Source organism: Seriola aureovittata, chromosome 7 (genome assembly GCF_021018895.1).
Source record: "Seriola aureovittata isolate HTS-2021-v1 ecotype China chromosome 7, ASM2101889v1, whole genome shotgun sequence".
NCBI classification, from domain to species: domain Eukaryota; kingdom Metazoa; phylum Chordata; class Actinopteri; order Carangiformes; family Carangidae; genus Seriola; species Seriola aureovittata.
This window is the reverse complement of record NC_079370.1, coordinates 3,026,065-3,044,675: the sequence shown is the minus strand read 5'-3', so window position 1 is coordinate 3,044,675 and position 18,611 is coordinate 3,026,065. Positions and strand designations below refer to the sequence as shown.

The 18,611-nt window shown below is 44.0% G+C and overlaps 1 protein-coding gene across 8 annotated transcripts in view; it reads right to left on the bottom strand.

Moving 5' to 3' along the window:
- cspg5a (chondroitin sulfate proteoglycan 5a) overlaps window positions 1-18,611 on the bottom strand; it is a 53,363-nt gene that overhangs the window by 19,265 nt on the left and 15,487 nt on the right. For all 8 annotated transcript variants that reach the window (XM_056380689.1, XM_056380694.1, XM_056380695.1 and 5 more), the window contains exon 2: window positions 13,494-14,487. In XM_056380689.1, coding sequence (XP_056236664.1) covers window positions 13,494-14,487 — 994 coding nt within the window. The remainder of the gene's footprint in view (window positions 1-13,493; window positions 14,488-18,611) is intronic.

Below are 18,611 nucleotides of genomic sequence, written 5' to 3'. Positions count from 1 at the left end.
CCTGCACTTTGCCAAGCGCCTCCAGCTGAATCGTGTCTCTGCTTTCAGGGTTGTGCAACTGACATTAGGAGGAAAACACAGCGGTCTGAGGTGGATGTTCTGGTCGGGTTGTAATTGTAAAGAAATGAGAAAAACAAAACCCGACTACTCAGCTGAGCTGCACCAACAAGTATTACCAGTGTCTCTACGGCCTGATGCATCTTGTGCCTCTCAGCCGTCGAGCTGAGTCGACTCTAAACTATTCACCTCTGTGTTTCCTTTGAGGTAAATGCTAACATCAGCATGCTAACAGGATCAACATGACGGCGCTAACATGCTGATGTGAAGCAGGTGAAATGTTTACAAGCATGTTAGCATGATATCACTTACTAATTAAAGTACAACTGAGGCTGATGGGAAAATGATAGTTTTGCAGCTGTTTGGTCATAAATCAAAAGCTTTGCACAAACTGAAATGTTGACCTGAAGATGGCGCTAGAGGAAAAGGTTACTGGATCATCAGAGTGCGGAGGATTCATCCTCTGGGCACCATGAATGAAGCATCCGGTGCTGTCAGAGCTCTCAGGGCTGTAGAACACCAAATGTGGATTAATCCGCAGCTAAAAATAGTCCCCAACAATACACGATTTACTTCTGTTGGAGTAAATGTTTCCTGAAACTACACTGTCCAGCTGCTTTAAGAAATTATCAAGGAATTTAAAAAAAAAAAAAAGAAAGTATATATCTGCACATTTATAAAGATTTAAATTTACAAATGGCGGTCTGAGAGTCACAGGCAGGGAAATATTAATAAAGTATTAATAATAATGATAACTGTTGGTTCTGATCTTTTCAAGGGATTTGTCAACAGTATAAAAAATACAGAATGACATTGGCCTTATCCATTAAGATTTCTGGAACCTGGTTTAAAACTGACATGAGAGGCAATGAGCTGTGTCTGAATCTCACAGACGGTGTTGGGATTGAATTTCCTTCTCCACAAGTCTCACGTCCAGGGCAGCTGCACAGAGTCAAATTGGAAATGACGCCTCATCAGGGACAAAGAAAACAGAGTTTTTTCCCTCCCCGACCCGTCATTATCTCCATCGCCGTGGCTCACCACGGCCGCATTTAAAGGGGAGTCGAAGCCCAGCAGGAATACAGAAGAATTAGCATCGGGGTGGCCCGAGCCACCTCACAATGAACTAACAAATCCCCTCAATATTTACCTGATTAGGCCGGCCCGCTGGGGCGAGAGAGGGAGAGCCAGACAGACAGAGAAACAGACAGAGAGTCTTTAATTTAACTTACAAAGGGTGACAATTGTGCAGATGTGGCTGCAGCCCTCTAATAAGACCCCCTGTTGGTTTTGATGAGGAGTAATGGAGGGTGAAAAGGGCGGAGAAGCGGAGGCTGCTGAGGCGAAGGACAGGGGAAGGGGGGGGGGGGGGGGGGGGGGGGTGTGAGGCAAATTCAAGACTGACGGGTCAGCAGGTTTAGGTCCACAGGCCGGCAGGGTGCAGGCAGTGACGGAACATACCGATACCAGGGAATTAATACGCCTGCTTAAAGAATAACTCCGGTTCATTACAACTTGGGTCTTATTTTCATAGTTTTGACCAGAGTCATGACAACACTGTTCTCAGCTGAGATCAGGAAACACGCTGAGAGCAACAAACCTGCTGTCAATCAATCAGACGGACTGCAAACACCAGATTTTCTAAACCACTTAATCCAGACAAGCATCCTTTACAGATTACACCCGTGTCGGAGGATTGTGCACCTCACGATTTACGGCCACAACCACAGTTCAATGCCAAAGCAGTAAATGATTTACCGTTCACAGCTACCAGAGGCGGAGAGAAAGGGTGTGGAGGTTAGGCTGGTGGATCGGTGCAGAGCCATCACAGAGTCGTCCCCATCACAAACCAGTAATTGACATTTGTGTTTTCATTAAACGTGACTACGATCTTTCCCTGAGCTGAACCACACTGTAGTTGCAACGTGCAGACTTGTTAAAAGTAAGAATTTTATAGATGATGGCCTTGGATGTGAAAAAGCTCTGATGAGTTAGTTTATCTGATGGTGAAACGGAAACATCCACGTGCATGTGCATCCACGTGCATGTGCATCCACATTTGTCTGTAAATAATCCCTCACTGAAGAAGATAACCGTCTAATCACCCGACTCACTGTGTTTCTTCGTAGCGAAGTTGCCGTGTTCTGCATCTGATTTTGATAAAAATGAAATGATCTTTTCTGTGACGCTCGCAGTCAAACTGGCAGTTTCACCTCTTCCAAGGAAGATCTGTTTGTTTAAATGTTTTTTTTCCTGGTTTTTTTGTATTGCTTATGTTTGTTTGTTGGCAGAACGACAGATTTCAGCGAAGTTTTGGTTCACAGTTAAACCGTGGATCAGTAAACAGCTGAGTTACTGTGGAGAGGCTCCAGAAATGTAGGAATCATTAACAATACAAGCCACTCCTCCTCCTCCTCCCTTGTGGCTGCACGTCATTTACGGTAATTTTGTTATTTAAATGACGGAAAAATGTTTAGAAATCTTCAATCTGCATCTGGATCTGCATCAAAATAGTTGATTAGTGGAAGCTCTAACAAATTTAAATGATTTTGCAGGCTCGGTGGAGGTCCTGAACGCTGCAAAGAGAAATACATTTTCTTAAAGCACGTGGATGGAGAACAAGCTGAGGGGGAGAAACATATTTTTACAGAGTCTTTAGAAAACAGAAGGCCGGACTCTGAGCGCTGGATCTGCAGTGATGGGAGAGGGCACAGCGGGGTGTTCTCTGAATATTTTAACATAGATCATACATGGTTGCATTAAAACGACGCTATTTTTAAACTTTTCTTCCTCCAAGCAAAGTGTATTTTCTCATGCAACAGCTGCCGAGACGGAGAAGGAGGGAAAAAGTGAGAGTGAGGTCTCTGTAGCACCCAGAGAGAGGTGGATCTGATGACAGAAGGCCGGCAGAGGACAGGCGACGCTGCAGCTCTGTGGCTCTGAAAACTCTTTTTCTTCGCAGGATAAAAGCTAACTTATTTTTTTTTCCTCAATGCGCCGCGTGAGGGCTTTTGGGAGGGGAAGAGAAACCACGGGTCAGGCTGAGGGCAGGATTTAAAAACTGGATTTGGTCTTAAAACACTGAGGAGAGGAGGAGGAGGAGGAGGAGGAGGAGAGGCTGTGGACACAGAGTTTCATCTCATCTGATTAGATGGCTTTATGGGAAATTTAACGAAGGCAGACAGAGGGTAAAAGTTTATGGTCCTTTTTTGTTTTGTTTTAACAAGAAAAAGATGCCTGACTGAGGTGGGGTTAATAGAAAATAGCTGTGTGACTTCACTGGCTCGGTTCATCTCAGAGACATCGCTGGGTTTATTACATTATTAGTTATGAATTTTGTTTTCTCAGTACTTCTTTTTGAAATTAAATAAATAAGTTCACCAGATAGTTTTAGCTCATTAAGCCTCTGAAAAACTATTCGAATTAAACAACATGAGAAGGGAACACTCTGCTCACCACTCATACAGCCTCTACAAAGCGTGGTGAGCAGACATGGCGTTGTTGAAGGGTCCATACGTTACGCTTATACTTTATATTTGTGGTTTTAAGAAGCAAAAAACATCTCAATGTAGTTTTACATCTCCTATCTCAGACTTCTCTCTGGAGCTCTGGTAACAACAGGTTGGTGAGCCAATCCTTATCCTGCAAAGCTGGTCCAGGTGGGCGGGGCTTGGGACATGGCTGAGGGCAGTGACTGCTTTGTTGTGACATCACAAAGTTACAGAAGTCCTGACGGCTGGTTTAAAGGGCTCGCTTTCTGAATACAGGCTGTGTGCATTTCTCTGTGGACTGAGGCTTTGATACTTTCACAGTATTAATATAGAAACTACAGCTGATCTATAATCAAACAACACATGGAAATACGACTTTATGCAATACGGGACCTTTAAAAAGGATTTCAAGCCTAAAACATTTGGAGCCACTGATCATATTCTGCTGAGCATTACAGTGGTTTTACACCATGACTGGCATTTGGCATCTACAACATCTTTTAATGGTATTAAATGGTATTAAAAATAGTCTTTTATGCCTAGTCAGCAAATCAAAATAAAAAATAGCGCCTCAGATCCTTCTCCACTGCACTTCACTTAACGTTTTGTACTGTTTTATTCATCAATGGTATTTTGTGACCACAGTTGTTCTATTTGCAGCTTTAACTGTTTGTTTGCGTGAGTCAAAGACATTTTCTGCTGCAGTAACCAACCGACTAGTTTTTTATTATTCTATTATTTTGTATTTCAGTGTTACTGTAAAATCACTGCAAATACTGTAAACTCTGGTCCACACTCCCGTGATGACTCACACTTGCTCTAATTAAGTTATGTTGTTTTTTTGGTTGTGTGCTCGCAACTCGGCTTCCGAGGAGCCGGGAAACGCAACGCCGCTACAGTCGTTCTTTCACCGTCACTGGGAACATCTGGCGTCTCCGCTGTGCTGCTGATTGACAGCATGTGACGCATGTTGGGAGAGAAACTATGAAAAATAAAACAGATGAGGAAGACAGGAGCTCTGTGTTGCCGCGACGTGTTCCTGATGTCTGAAGGACTCAGCAGCTGAGTTTAAATAAAATAATAAAACAGACAAATGAACAAAGGGGATAGTGATCGAGTAAAAATCCAGGCCACCTCCATCTCAAACACACATTTTAATTATGTTATTTTAGGTCAGTTGCGTTTTGTCTTTCATCAGCTGTCCTCTTAGATTTCCCAGAGGCATCCAGTCCTCTGCAGCAGATTCCAAACAAACCAGCTTAAATAAAATATCACTACGTCGGCTTCCATTATGCAGATGGAGCCATTATAACCTTATTAGTCGACACAGCGGGGACAGCGCTGTTCCATTCAATCAGCCGGTAACGTTAAATCCCTTGATTTGAAAACTGGAAAAGGGGGATTTATAAAAAAAACATGACGATATAATCTGCGTTCTCCGTTTTGGCTTCGGGAGAATCCGACCAGCTCAAACAACATTTCGTCAGGTGGAGAATTTCTTTTTCCAGGGTTCAGGCAAAAACACAATAATCCTGTGTTTGAATGTGAGCTCACAAACCAGCGTCTGATATTCTGTGACGCTGCGTGAACGTTCCTGAAACCCACAGCAGTTCCTCCAGTCCAGTGAAAATCCAGAGATATACGCAGCAAAAACACCTCGCTTTGCACGTCTCTGTTTGTTTGTCACATTTACAGAGTTTGTCTGTCAGACTGTGGCTAAGCGCTAACCTTCATATCATCTATCATATATAAAGAGAGGCTGGGTAACAGTGTGATTGAATGACTCACTCAGCATGGATCCGAGTCCCCGGGGAGCGTTCACAACGCCATAAACTGCAAAGCAATTACCGGTATGCAGATGTGTCCCGCGCCCGCAGTTACTACAAGCAGCAGCCATCGACGGGGTGAAAGCACCTCGGCTTCTGATCCCGACTGGGAGCGCAGGAAGGAACGACACATGCGTTCATCTTAACAATGAAAAATGACAGCTGATATTAGAGGTTGCCTCAGTTACTTTGCTTGAACATTAAAACAGATTTCCATAAAGTTTGTTGGACAGACTCACAAAGAGTTAAATGTCAGTGACCTTTGACACATTCATTTCCACTGCTGACGAGGTAATGAAAGTTTTTATATTTGCTGTGTCTTAATTTTGCATGTAGGCGCAAATCAAAGCTGCACTTTGGTCACGAATCATAAGAGTTGAAGGCTTTTTGTTTTCTTCTATCAAAGCTGATTCTTACATCGTTTATAACTTACATCAGAGCAGTTTTAGTGCTCTACCGTGCACGTAGACGAGCGTTTCCAGGATTTTTTCTAAGGAATATAAAGTTGGAAATTAGTCTGTATTTGAGGCCAGCATGCTGTTTTTTTTTTTTGTTTTTTTTATATGAATTTAAACACAATTGCAGTTTTCTCTCAGGAAACGGCTGAAACAGCAGCAGGCAGTGTAAGACATTACCGAAGAAGCTGGTTGGAATGGGGCCCAGGTCACATGTTAATGATAAGAGTGCACACAAGGCTTTGCACTGAACTGAACTCTGATAGAACTGGATCATCAACTGCTTTGCCGGTGTTTGACTCCAGAGAGCCAGATGTTCATATTTAGGCGTATGAAGTAAGTCCACAGTGTCCTGAGCTGAAACGTCCAGGATCTATAAGATAATTATAATGAATCTTTCAAATAGTGAATTTATAAACACAACTCATCTCTGGTTGTATTTTGTTTGTTTCAGCTCAGGAAAACACACCATGACTCCAGTCCCTCTGCGTATTGATAAATCTGGCTCAGATGATTTCCTCTCCACTACTCTTTCAGAATAAAAGCACAAGATATGCAGTGGAATTTGACGGAGATCGACAGACTCTGAACTGGTTCAATACAGCCTGTTAGCCCCGCCCACATAACGATCAATAAAGTCCCGATGACTCTTGTCATTGTTTGCATGTGTGTGTACATGACTGTGTGTGTGTGTGTGTGTGTCTGTGTGCGTGCAGTGAACCTGAAAGTGAAAACTGAGTTATCCTGCTGCATGACGCCAATTGCCAAAAACAAATTTGTCTGTGTGTTTGTGTGTGTGTGTGTGTGTGAAGTCAACAACTGAATACATCAGACCAGACTACCTTTGGCAAAAACAAAGGGGTGGGTGTGTTTGCGTGTGTGTGTGTGTGCGTGTATGTGTGTGTGTGTATGTGTGTGTGTCTTTTGTCCTGGCCTTCTCAGCAGTCATCATAAATCTCTTGTGTGTTTGACCTCTGGCCTGATTCCACGACCCCACGCTCTTTGACTTGGAGGTGATCCCTAATACACCCATAATCCTGTGTGGGAGTGTGTGTGTATGTGTCTGTGTGTGTGTGTGTGTACGGGGGTTTATTTGTGTGTGTGTGTGTGTGTGTGTGTGTGTGTGAACGTCTAAGTGTGTATTTGAGTGTGTTTCCATGATGTGATCATGAAATCTAAAATGGATACAAACTGCTGTTGGTGCTCAAAGCTTCCCTTAATTACATCAAGCTGCAGGACACACACAAACGCACACACACACACACACACACACACGCCCGTAAATTCGACCTGGCTCGCCCGAGTCGTTTCCATACTGGCAACAGTTATAAAGTTCTGACTCATTCTCTCGCTCAGTTTCTCTTCCACCTCCTCACTTTTTCTCTCTCTCTTCCATTTCCTGCTCATACTTTCTTTATCTCTTTTCCCTCCATCGCTCCTCTTTTCTCTTAATTCCCCTCGTTTTCTCTTATCCTCCCAACATCTCCATTATTCTCTAATAAACAGTCAGAATATAAACACCCTCCATGTTGTGCTTTCTTTGTGTTTTCCCCGACACACACCCTCGTCCCTTCCCTCCCTCTGTTTTCCTCTCATCTGTTTTTCCGAATATGGTCGTCGGTCCTTCAGCTCCAGAGGAGGGAGCGGTTTACGATGTCAGATCCCATCAGTCAGAGGGACAAGGGGAGCCAGCGCCAGAGATGCCGCAGATAGCTCCCAAAAAGAAAAAGAGATAGCACTGCAGTGCACTTACAGAGAGGTATAGAGCTACAATCCTACAAAATTAATGAAGTCATAAATGTGTTTTCAAACTGACTTGATCACTGGAGTTTATTTCAGTCTGTGTTTTTTTTTTAACCACAAAGGAAGTGACAGTAAAGACATGAGCCATGCGTGACAGCTCGCTCTGACTGATTTGAAACTTCCCAGAAACTCCCGTTTTTTTTTTTTCCATCTTATTTTCATGAAGTCCAACAGCTTCAGCCTCTGCACAAGGATTTTTCTATAACTTGAGATGATGTGTTTTCTCCTCGGCTTTCACTGTTATGAGTTGCCTGTCATAAAAAAAAAAAAGAAACTGAAACTCGAGCTTATCCTGAAGGAAAAGACCTGCAGCGATTTATCACTAGCTGAAGAGAAAAGATTTTTTAAAAGGGATGTTGAAATTGGAAGCATCAGGGCCTGAGATATCCTCGCCTCTACTCCCTAACATGCTCCAAGCTCCAGAAAACGCTGGATCCTACATTTCCCATCACGCAACTCAATAGCAATCTTTATTAAAACACTGTACAAAACACTCTGGTGGTAAAACGGGGGTGGGGGGGGGGGGTTCTGTTCCACATATTTATTTCATTTTCATCTTTGGATGAGACACGAGGCCTCTCGGATCTGACTGAGTAAATATTTCACTCCTGTGCTGTTAGATGCTGACGGGGGAAACGTACCGGCGCAGAGACAGCGGACAGGATGTGCCCGTCTTGGTAGCGAACGTGAGAAAAAGTACTGGTTTTCTGGGAAACAGGTCCGTGGAATATCCCAGTGGATCGACATGTTTGATGTCAGTGTGTGGGGATTACATAGAAAATAATGGGTGTTGGTGTTTTTTTATGTGCACCATCTGCTGGGAAGATGTGCGTTGCCCAACAGATTTGACAAAGCTCCGAACAGACCCAACAAAAAGACTGAAACCTGATCTGGTTGTGTGAAAATCAATGAAATGTCCCTTTAAATGCAACTGACAAAAATCTAAAAATAATCATAAATAAATGACTCAATCAATATATTAATATGCCAGAAATAATATTAAAAGTGTTGCTAATCTATAATTGTTGAGTATGTTCTCTGTGCACAGATAAATGTACAATTTCTTTGACTGTTTTTATCATGATGTCAATTGTCATATAAATATATCAATAAATCCAATTTGTTAAATAGTCTTTGGCTCATTGTTTGTCCCTTGATTAAAAGGAGCATCGGTTCAGACACAGTTGAAGCAGTAAGTCGCCTGCACTCAGCGACAGTGAGAGAGGTGAGCGTTCCCCCGGCAGCGGCGCAGGTACGTATATCCTGAGTGTGTGAGAATGAGATACGTCAGGCTGCTCTGAGGTCAGTAAACAGCACTTCAAAAGGGTCGTGTGTTTTACCGCTGTGAGGGCAGGAAGGTCCGAACATTCATCCTGCTGTAATTGAATTGGCCTGATGTATGAAGCAGCTTCAGTTCAGCTGCACACACAAACACACACACACAGAAACACACACACACAGAAACACACACACATGAACTCACAGTTTCACATGTGCACACACAACTCAGTCACATGTGTAATCAGACACATAAACATGCCTAAACACACACACACACACACACACACACGTACAGAGGAACATATTGGTCCTCCTCTGCCCAGCATCACAGTCACAGCGCCTCTCGGTTTCTGGTGTGACTCACTCTCAGGAGGTTCGTCACTGCTGCTATCTGCTGACTGACGACCACAATCTGCCCCTAAATATCCGGATCATGTGACCGCTTAGCGAGAGTTGTTCGACGTCGCTCCGTTTCCCTCTCAGTCAATAACACTGACGATCTGTTTATTATTTCTGCTTCCTGCTCGGTCGTCGACTACTGCAAATATTTACAACTGTTCCTTTCTCAATGTTTTTTTTTTTAATGAGGTCCAGTTATTGTTTCCTCAAATTAATATTCCTATTTATAAAATGCATCTGCACAAATGGAAAGTGCAAATTAGGAAAAGACAAATGTTTTAAAAATGGAATTTAATGTTTTTAAGCGGGTCATACATTTTTAAATTATTACACTAAAACTAACACAAGAAGGAGCGCGCAGATGTACAGTTTGGTGATTATTCACTTTTATTTAACCTTCTCTGTCTGAGTACGAGCCGCTCCATAAGAGACCAATGGATTGTCAGTCATGGCCATTTTAGCGAGCTAGCTAACTCAGAGTGTTATCAGAGAGTCAGCAGCATCACCAGCTGTGAGTCGTCGCTACATCAGGACGTCGCTAGCACCGTGTGATTTGTGAATACGGTGCACACAGTTGAAATTCAACCGCGGCACTTATCACTGTAAGAGACGCCATTTTCCAATTGTGCACTCGTCGGTTTCTTATATATTTCTATATTTTTATATTATATGCTTTTATGGTTATTATACCACCACCTCATAATTAAATTGGTAAGTGATCTGTTCATGTTGAACATCCGGATGCAGCATCTTCTCCCCTTCTCCCGCGTCCCGTAAACTAAAGAAGAACCGAAGGTCATCAACTGTCTGTTGAATCGAATATGAAATAACGATCTTCAAACATTCTCCAATTATGATTCAGAGCATGAAACCACAGCTGATATTTGACATGGAGGCGGGTCAAAGATAAGATGGGGGGGGGGATTAGGGGTCGTGGTCACAGAATAGTGATGATGTGGTCTGTTGAATATAACCCTGAACTGAGGTCATGGGGTCACAATGTGTGTAGATGTTCAACGTCTTCGTCTGTCGTGTTAGTTCAGGCTGAGATGTCTGTGCTACTTCATGTGTGTGTGTGTGTGTGTGTGTGTGTGTGCCTGTTTGTGTGTAGACAGCAGTGTTTACAGTGTCACTCAGTGTAATATTTTCTCCATCAGCTCCCGTCAGGAGGCTGATCGCCACCGCACATAAATTTGCATGTTAATCTGTGCAGCTGTGCGCTAATTGGAAGTCTCTCCTCACTGATTGGTTGGCTCATTCATTTGATGATTATGGGGAGATGTATGTATATAATCTCTGCCATTGAGCTGCGAGAAATCCATGTTTATGTGACTGATGGCACAAACACACACACACACACACACACACACACACAAACTTACAAGAACGGACATCGTTACATCTCATCAGTCTGAGATGTTTGCAGTATTCCAGATGTTTACTTTTTGTGTGTGTGTGTGTGTGTGTGTGTGTGTGTGATGAACTGGATTTCTATGCAGCCATTTTCCCCTCAACCAAGGCTGCAGCGGGTGTGTAAATTGTTTTCTATGCCTCTCGTGTGATGGATCTCTTCCTGTATGAATGCTGACCGTCAGTACAAAATGGCGGCTGAAGTCCACCTGATTATAACGCTAATGACGATATCTCAGGAGGATGTTACATCATTGACATTTGGAATCACCACAGTCTGGATTCATCTTTTTTTTTTTGGTTTAGGTTCAACTGTGATGAGGAAGATTTCTTTTCATAAAGGCGTATGAAAGAAATGATGAATGAGAGCTTGCATTGAGTTACTGAAGCTAGTGGAAGAGAGCACGGCCCCGACCTGACGACATGCCTTTGTCCGCTCTATTACAAGCCGTCTTGACAGTGTCGACCTCAGAGGGAACGAGGAGCGGAAGAGTCAAAAACGCTCATTATTAGCATCGTTAGCTGTAACGCACCATCAACCTTTTTATTTAGCCTCATGTCAGAGTACGAACCGCTCCACAAAAGAAGAACAGTCTGCGGATAATAGTGAGACGGGAATCGATGAGACACAAGCTAACAACCTGACAGCTCGCTAGCTCTCAGAGCTTTTATTGCACCTTCAATGAGGTTTTATTGAATGAAGCGATGAACAATCCTGAGAGGGGAAGGCCAGGAAGACACGGTGTAGGGAAGAAATAAAGAGGGTCGCAGGGCTACTGCATGTTCCCAGCTTGTTGGCTCACCATCTACTCCTGCGATCGCTCACTAAGTCTCTATACGGCCTATTTTGTGAGGATGCATGTAAGAATTTTACTTTTGCCGCTCTGAGGAAGGAACAGAGAGGAGGGGAAAATGTTTCGGGGGGGGGGGGGGTAATTCAATCAATATTCGTTTATTACTATTATTACAGCAGATCCTACAGGTTTGGTTTGGTAGTGGTTCCTTCATATATTCCATTCATTCATTCACTAATACAGTATTTGAAAAGCTATCGCACATCTTTCCCACATCTGCAGCAGCTGTAATCCTGGACCCAGCACGCTGACGTGATGGGGTTTTTTTTTTCCAAGTGTAGCTGTTCTCATCACAGATCGGGACGGTTTAATCCACAGATGCGCTTGTTGACTTTCAGATGCGGCGGCAGAGGACTCATATATCGAGCCGAAACTACTCTGTGGCTTACACCATATTTTATATCTCATATCTCTTAATCCGTTTGACTTTTGACCTCCACCTAGATTCACCACGACCCTATTGGATCGAGTATTGAGGAAAGTCATTACTGCAGTTTGTGGCTGAAGCCTAGAAGGCAGGTCATATAGTAACAGGACGGAGTCGGGTTAACGGACATGAAAAATATGAATTAATATCAATCTGTAGTTCAGTGTGTGTCAGCGAGTGAGTGTTTGTGCCTTCATGTTTTTGCTCATATTATTGTGTGTCTCTGTACAGTTTGCATGACTCCAGCTCTCACAAAAGGAAAAAAAAAAAACAACCTCAGAAAACAGCCTGGCAGACGAGGGGGACATTTCCTCATAAAAGTCTCTTGTTTAAATTAACAATAACGTGCTGGCTTCTATTTTGCTCTGAGCTTTTCCACATGGTCCAGACCAGAGAGCGGCAAACTAAATCAGCAGTTTCATGGAGTCTCGCTGACAACAAGTTCTCATTGCTCTGTAGAACAAGCACATTGTATTTATTGTCGATTAAACATGTAAATGAGCGACCCTCATGAAGCCTGCAGCAGCTGCACACTTGGATTGTTTTTAATTCTTTTGCTTTTCTTTTTTGTGTGGAAATGTTGGTCGATCCGCAACTTTTTAAACAGATATTTGATGCATTGCCAGAAACTTTTGCACAGACAGTCATGGTCCCCAGAGGATTAACCCCCCCCCCCCAACACCAAACAACTGCAAACCTACGACAGCTTGACAATGAGCTTCTTCACACTCTAGGAAAGTTTTACAAATTATAAACCCTTGTGGTTCCATAATAACATCCATTATAAGAACAAGAATAAGCAACAACTGACCTTGTTTGCAGTTCAAGGTTCCTGTCAACAGTTTAGAGTCACCTCTTTTTCCACTGGTGGTCTGTGGGGACTAAGCTGTTTGGGCTGCAGCTGATTTTGTTAGTTGCTGCACTTTCCACTGGGACAACAACAACACTGACACCAACACAGTCGGTGTAACTCTTCCACGGTTTCATGCTTTGGTTGATGCAAACACAATGTGTACTGTTGCTATGGAGTCAGTAAGTTTTTTTTTTTTTTTTTTTTGCCTATATTTATCCATTTACATTTTGATGAATCTGCACCATGGGAAGTCATGCAGTCATTTACTTCTGGCAGTTTCCATGGTTACGGTAAATGAACAGACAGTTATTACCTTGGTTCATTTTGGTACCAAAGAAAAATGTGATGATTATGAGGGAAGATCTGAAGTTTGGAGCCACTTTTCTTAATATATTTACGGATGTTGGTGTTAGACATCAGAGGTGCTGTTATTACTGGAGAAATGTATTTGCACTGAAAGCACCATGTGTGTGAGGTGGTTTGACTTAGCTGTGGATCTGAGGTGAGTGCATGTGAGGACCTGCAGGGTTGTAGTCTGTTTGTTGCTTGTTTGCGTGGTGGTGGCTTGTTTTGTGTGTTCAGACTGCAGCGTGTTTGTCCCTGAATGAAGGTGTCTTGTGTTTCTGTGGCGTCTCACCTGCAGAAGACTCCCATGCCCTCCAGCAGGTAACACTGTCCCCCGTTGAAACAGAAGTTGGGCAGCGAGTCGCAGGGCGAGCGGCAGCTTCCGTTCACCATCTGGTAGCCCACGCGGCATCCGCCCAGCCCGTCTGACCCGTCCACTGGTGAGGCCGCCGGAGGAGCCGCCACAGGCTTGTTAGGTACCGGCGCTCCCGCACCAGGGAGTGACGCCCCTGGGATGAACGGGCCAGAACCCGGGACCTGGGGCCTGGAGCGAGACCCGGTAGACAGTCGGAGGTCTTCGTCGCTCTCGTAGGCGTCAGTTGTGGTGCTGTAGGTGTACTCGTCGGGTGTGGGGGACACGCCGTCCTCATAGGGCGTGAGGTAGTCGTAGTTGTCCGGCATCGCCCAGGAGGTCGGGTCACCGCCCTGCAGCTCATGGGCCAGTGATGAAGGAGAGGGCGGGGCCAGGTCCAGATTGCGCCCACGGGAGGAAGGGTCGAAAAAGTCCACATGGAGGATGTCGGGGTTAGAGGGGTTCGCTGGGGGCGGGGCAGTGGTGGTGAAAAGGTGGTCCAGGTCAAACACGGCTGTGTCCTTGGCGTGGATCCAAGGTGGGTCGGTGTGCTGCAGACGCTCCTCCTCCTCCTCCTCTTCCTCCTCCTCGCCCTCCATGGCATCCTGTTTACGTGGGGTGCTGGGCAGCAGGTGCTCCGTCTCGGCCGAATCGGGGCTGAGCTGCGGCGGGGCTGCCACGCCCACTTCCTCCACCGCAGGAATCACCGATTCGCCAAACATGCCGCTGCTCTGCTCCTCCTCCTCGCCGGCACGGGGGACGCGGCCCGCCCTCTGGGTCACAGTGCTGATGGCGTCGGGACTGGCCGAACTGCTCATCCCGGTTACAGTGACGACGACGTCGTTAACCTTAACAGGCCCTTCCTCCTCGCTGAGGGGGGAGGTCACATTGGTCGTGCTGTCCGGCACCGTGACATTGGTCCCGACAACGTTTCCTGCAAACACAAACAAAAACAGGTTTGTTAGTACAAATCTAACAACTGAAAATTATGACTTAGGGGCAAACAGAGGCTTCATTATCCATCCCACACCGACTGGACAGAAGAACCATCAATTATTACTCTGCGGTATGAATTTTTAAACCATGAAGGTGTATCCATCGTACTGATTTCCCCGAGCCTGACCGGCTGTGAGACCCTGAGCACAGATGAATGAAAGCCTCCACTGCTGCCTGAATGAACCCACAAAGACTTCTTCCTCTCAGAAGGAGAAAAAGGGAGAGAAGTCAGGAAACAGCAGCAAATCTAACGAGGTGAAAATGGCATCACTCTAAAAACAGAACTCGGTTTGTATTGATCAGCGCAGGAAAAACTTCTAGCCCTCAAATGGGCCTCTCATTGGAGCACAGGGCTTCGTGAGGGAGATGTCTACAGTTGAAAATCATCTGGTTTGATTTGTAGCCGACTCTGAGAGATGTCATCGACGACAGAGTCAGAAATTAAAAGGCGAGTCTGGCCAGAAATATCCTTTAAAATGTCTTTTAACAACGACACAAACATTTTAATCTCTTAACATTATATGTTTTTTGTCAAACTGTAAATGCAGCTGATATATATCTTCAATCTGCTACTAGAGATGATTTAATTTGATTTAATTTTACTTTCATTAACCGGGCAAAAGTCTAGTTGAGACTGAAAGAGAGAGAGCAGGTCATAAAAGAATAAAGTCAAAATACAGTTGAATTTGAAACTGCAAATTCATTCATCGTGTTTTTGGACGAAAGACTGAGCAGGAAACATGTGATTGTGTGCAGCCAGCAGACGAAGAAAGAGGGCTGACCCCCACACACACCGCAGTGACGTCAGAAAATGCAGCAACCATTACTATGAAAAATTCAACAATGGAGGGGTTGAAAATAAACTGGATGTTGAGGTGAAAACAGCACCGCCGTTTCCTGGCGGCTCACTCTCAGTTCGCAGTGAGGACATTTAAACTAATCTCACTGCTATATACTGATATTTAATCCAAATTCACCCCTGAAAAACTGAATCAGATCACGCAGCAGTTTAAACGAGTAATTTCCCACCAACTGGAATATTAGCAAATATTAGGGAAGAGGAACAGAAACACACCGGGGCCGTCGACGCAACATCTGCTGTTGTTTGTATCTCGACTATAAATACAAACACACACAAACAATCACCAACTGTTTCGTTTCAGTCTCTCCGAAGACATTTTCCAGCCTCAGCCTCAGCCTCACACACACACACACACACACACACACACACACACACACACACAATGAGTGTGAGAAATGCCTCTTCTCATTTGTTTTGATGATATTTTTGCCCCCCCCCCCCCCCCCCCCATTTGGATTAAAGGAATAATTCACTAATGCACTTGAATGGCGATTAGGGATTATGTGATTGGAGAGGGGATGGGATTTGGAGACTTTGGGGGTGCCCTGCGGGGGGGGGGCTCGAGGAGAATCAGACAAGAAAGCATATCAGCAATTATAAGAAAGCTGTAAATACGTGAAGATTACACTGTTCTTCATGAGTAACATCTGAAAACAACAGAAACGAATGTACCTGTCCTGCTAACAGCTGTTGTTGTATTGTGAAGCTACAGCTGTTGCATCAGATGACGCGTTCCTTAACCGCAAATCAACACGGCACTTATCCTGAACCATCTCCGTGACTGCGCCGTCAACCCGAGAGCGGGCGCATGTCGGGCGGATGCTCCTGTTCACACGGAGCCGAACAGAAGAAAAACTACAACATCCGCCTCGACTGCAGTGGAAGGAATATGTCACCTGAAGCAACAGCTCGGCTCTCGACAAATGGAGCTGCATCAGTCCGTCTGGACAACATTAGCTGCCAGGACAGACACAGTGCAGGTTTTAAATGTCCCATATTGTATAAAGGGAGATGTCCATGTCTTCGTTGATTATAGATCAGCTCTAGCTTCTATATTAATACTGTGAAAGTATCAAAGCCTCAGTCCACAGAGAAATGCTCACAGCCTGTATTCAGACACTGAGCCTTAAAACCAGCCGTCAGGACTTCCTGTAACTTTGTGATGTCACAACAAAGCAGCGAGAGAGAAGCTCCAGAGAGAAGAGCTTGAGAGAGGAGATGTAAAACTACACTCAGATGGTTTTTGGTTCTTTAAACCACAAATATATTTTCTTATCTTCTTATGGATCAACACTTCGAATAAAACACAGGAACAGTTTAAATATGGGACCTTCAACTGTTGTTAATATTAAGAAAAAAGAATAAATCATCTGGTTCTGCACTTTTTTTTTACAGGTAGATAAAGTCACAATATTATTCACAAATCTTATCTGCTCATCTTTAATAAAAAAAAAAAAAAACCTGATCCTTTATTAATATTCAGTTCATGGTCGACATTCATTCAAAAAGGCTGACATCATATTTTTGCGTCTTGTTTTGGACATTTGTGTCGCAGCAGTTGGGGGTTCAGCCCCTACCGCGATCACAGCCCGTGAGTAGATGCGTGCACTCCTGTCCTGGCGTAAGGAGCTTTGGTTAACAGCCTCCACCGAATGGCATCTGTGAGGATATCAGTGAGGATCTTTGCTGACTGAAGTTAAGCTCATATCGCGACCCTCTGGGGTTTTAATCTCTAAATGTCTCCTGGACGCTCAGCGAGGATCCATTTACACGGCCAGTGGTTCATTATTATTATTATTATTTATCATGACCTCCACCAAACTTTTTATGACTCGCATTGCATAACGTCTGATACGGGAATAAACGGAACAAAATAATAAAAACGAGCCACAATCTAATAACTTCAAAGCTGCAACAAAACAACCAGGAAATCTTTATACGATCTGCCTCGTTCAGCGGCCTAATACACCTGGGCTGCTCAAGCCTAGTTAAATAAATAATTAGTCGGTTGTTAATCTTATTAGAGAAAGACTTTTTCAGCCAAATAGTCCTGGAAAAACAACACGTAACATTTCCACAACCACAAGAATATTTTCAAATTGGTGATTTTGAGAGAGAAAGCAACTGCAAACATGAGATATTAAACAGTTAAATTAAGACATTAACTGGTTAAATAAAAGCACAGAGTTCATTGGTTCACAGCACTTTCTCAAGGTTTTACATTTAGTTGGAAAGAATGACAATAACGGAGTAAGATCAATGGAGTAAAAGCTTTTTTAAAGATACATAACTCCAAACACAATATATATATAATGTTATCTATACATTCTGCTCCACCGAGAGGACAGATGTCTCTCTCTGCTTCTTCTTTGGTGGATACTTGTTGGTATTTTATGCCTTTATTAGACGGACAAGTGACAGGAAATAAGAGGAGGGAGAAAAAGGAAAAAGACGTGAACCGGGGATGTTGCCATGCGTCTGCTTGTGAGGTATTGGCTCGGCTTCTCTTTCCCATTTTAAGGAAATTAGTTCTGCTCCTCAGTGTGATGACACACTACGACAACAGATTCTGCTGCTGCATCTGGCTTTGTGAAAGTCTGCATGTTACTCCCTCACAGTCTCTTGAGTAAGACGTTTCACCATCGCTGCTCATCAAGAGGATCATCCAGTTGTGAACGTGCGAGCAGGACGTCACAAGAAAATCTTTCCCTGAATAAACAGGAATCAACAGATTCACCGAATCAAAAATAAAAGCGATGCGTACGGATCATCCGCACCTCTCTGTCATCGTTAGGTGCGAGTCTGTCACCGTAGCCACGAGGCGTCTGACAGGTGGAGGCCTGCGGTTTATTTTCGAGGTTTTGTTTTCTGGCGCCGCAGCAGCAGCAGCGAGCTGCGTCTTTTGAAGCCGGGGTCGTTCTGGGGCTAATCCTTCCAGCAGTCCCACAATCCACTGCTGTTTAACACATCAACCGAACACCACGGGATAATATGCCAAAACCACGCTCCCATACACACACACATACAAAAAATAAATAAATAAAAAAGGCTTTACTATAACTGTACAAAAGCATTTTACGCACTAAATGCTTGATGTTCTCCAGGAAATTAGGATTTAAGATTGTAAACCGCCTCGCTCTTTCCACACATAAAACAATCGCCTTCATGCTCTTTGTCAAACACACACACACACACACACC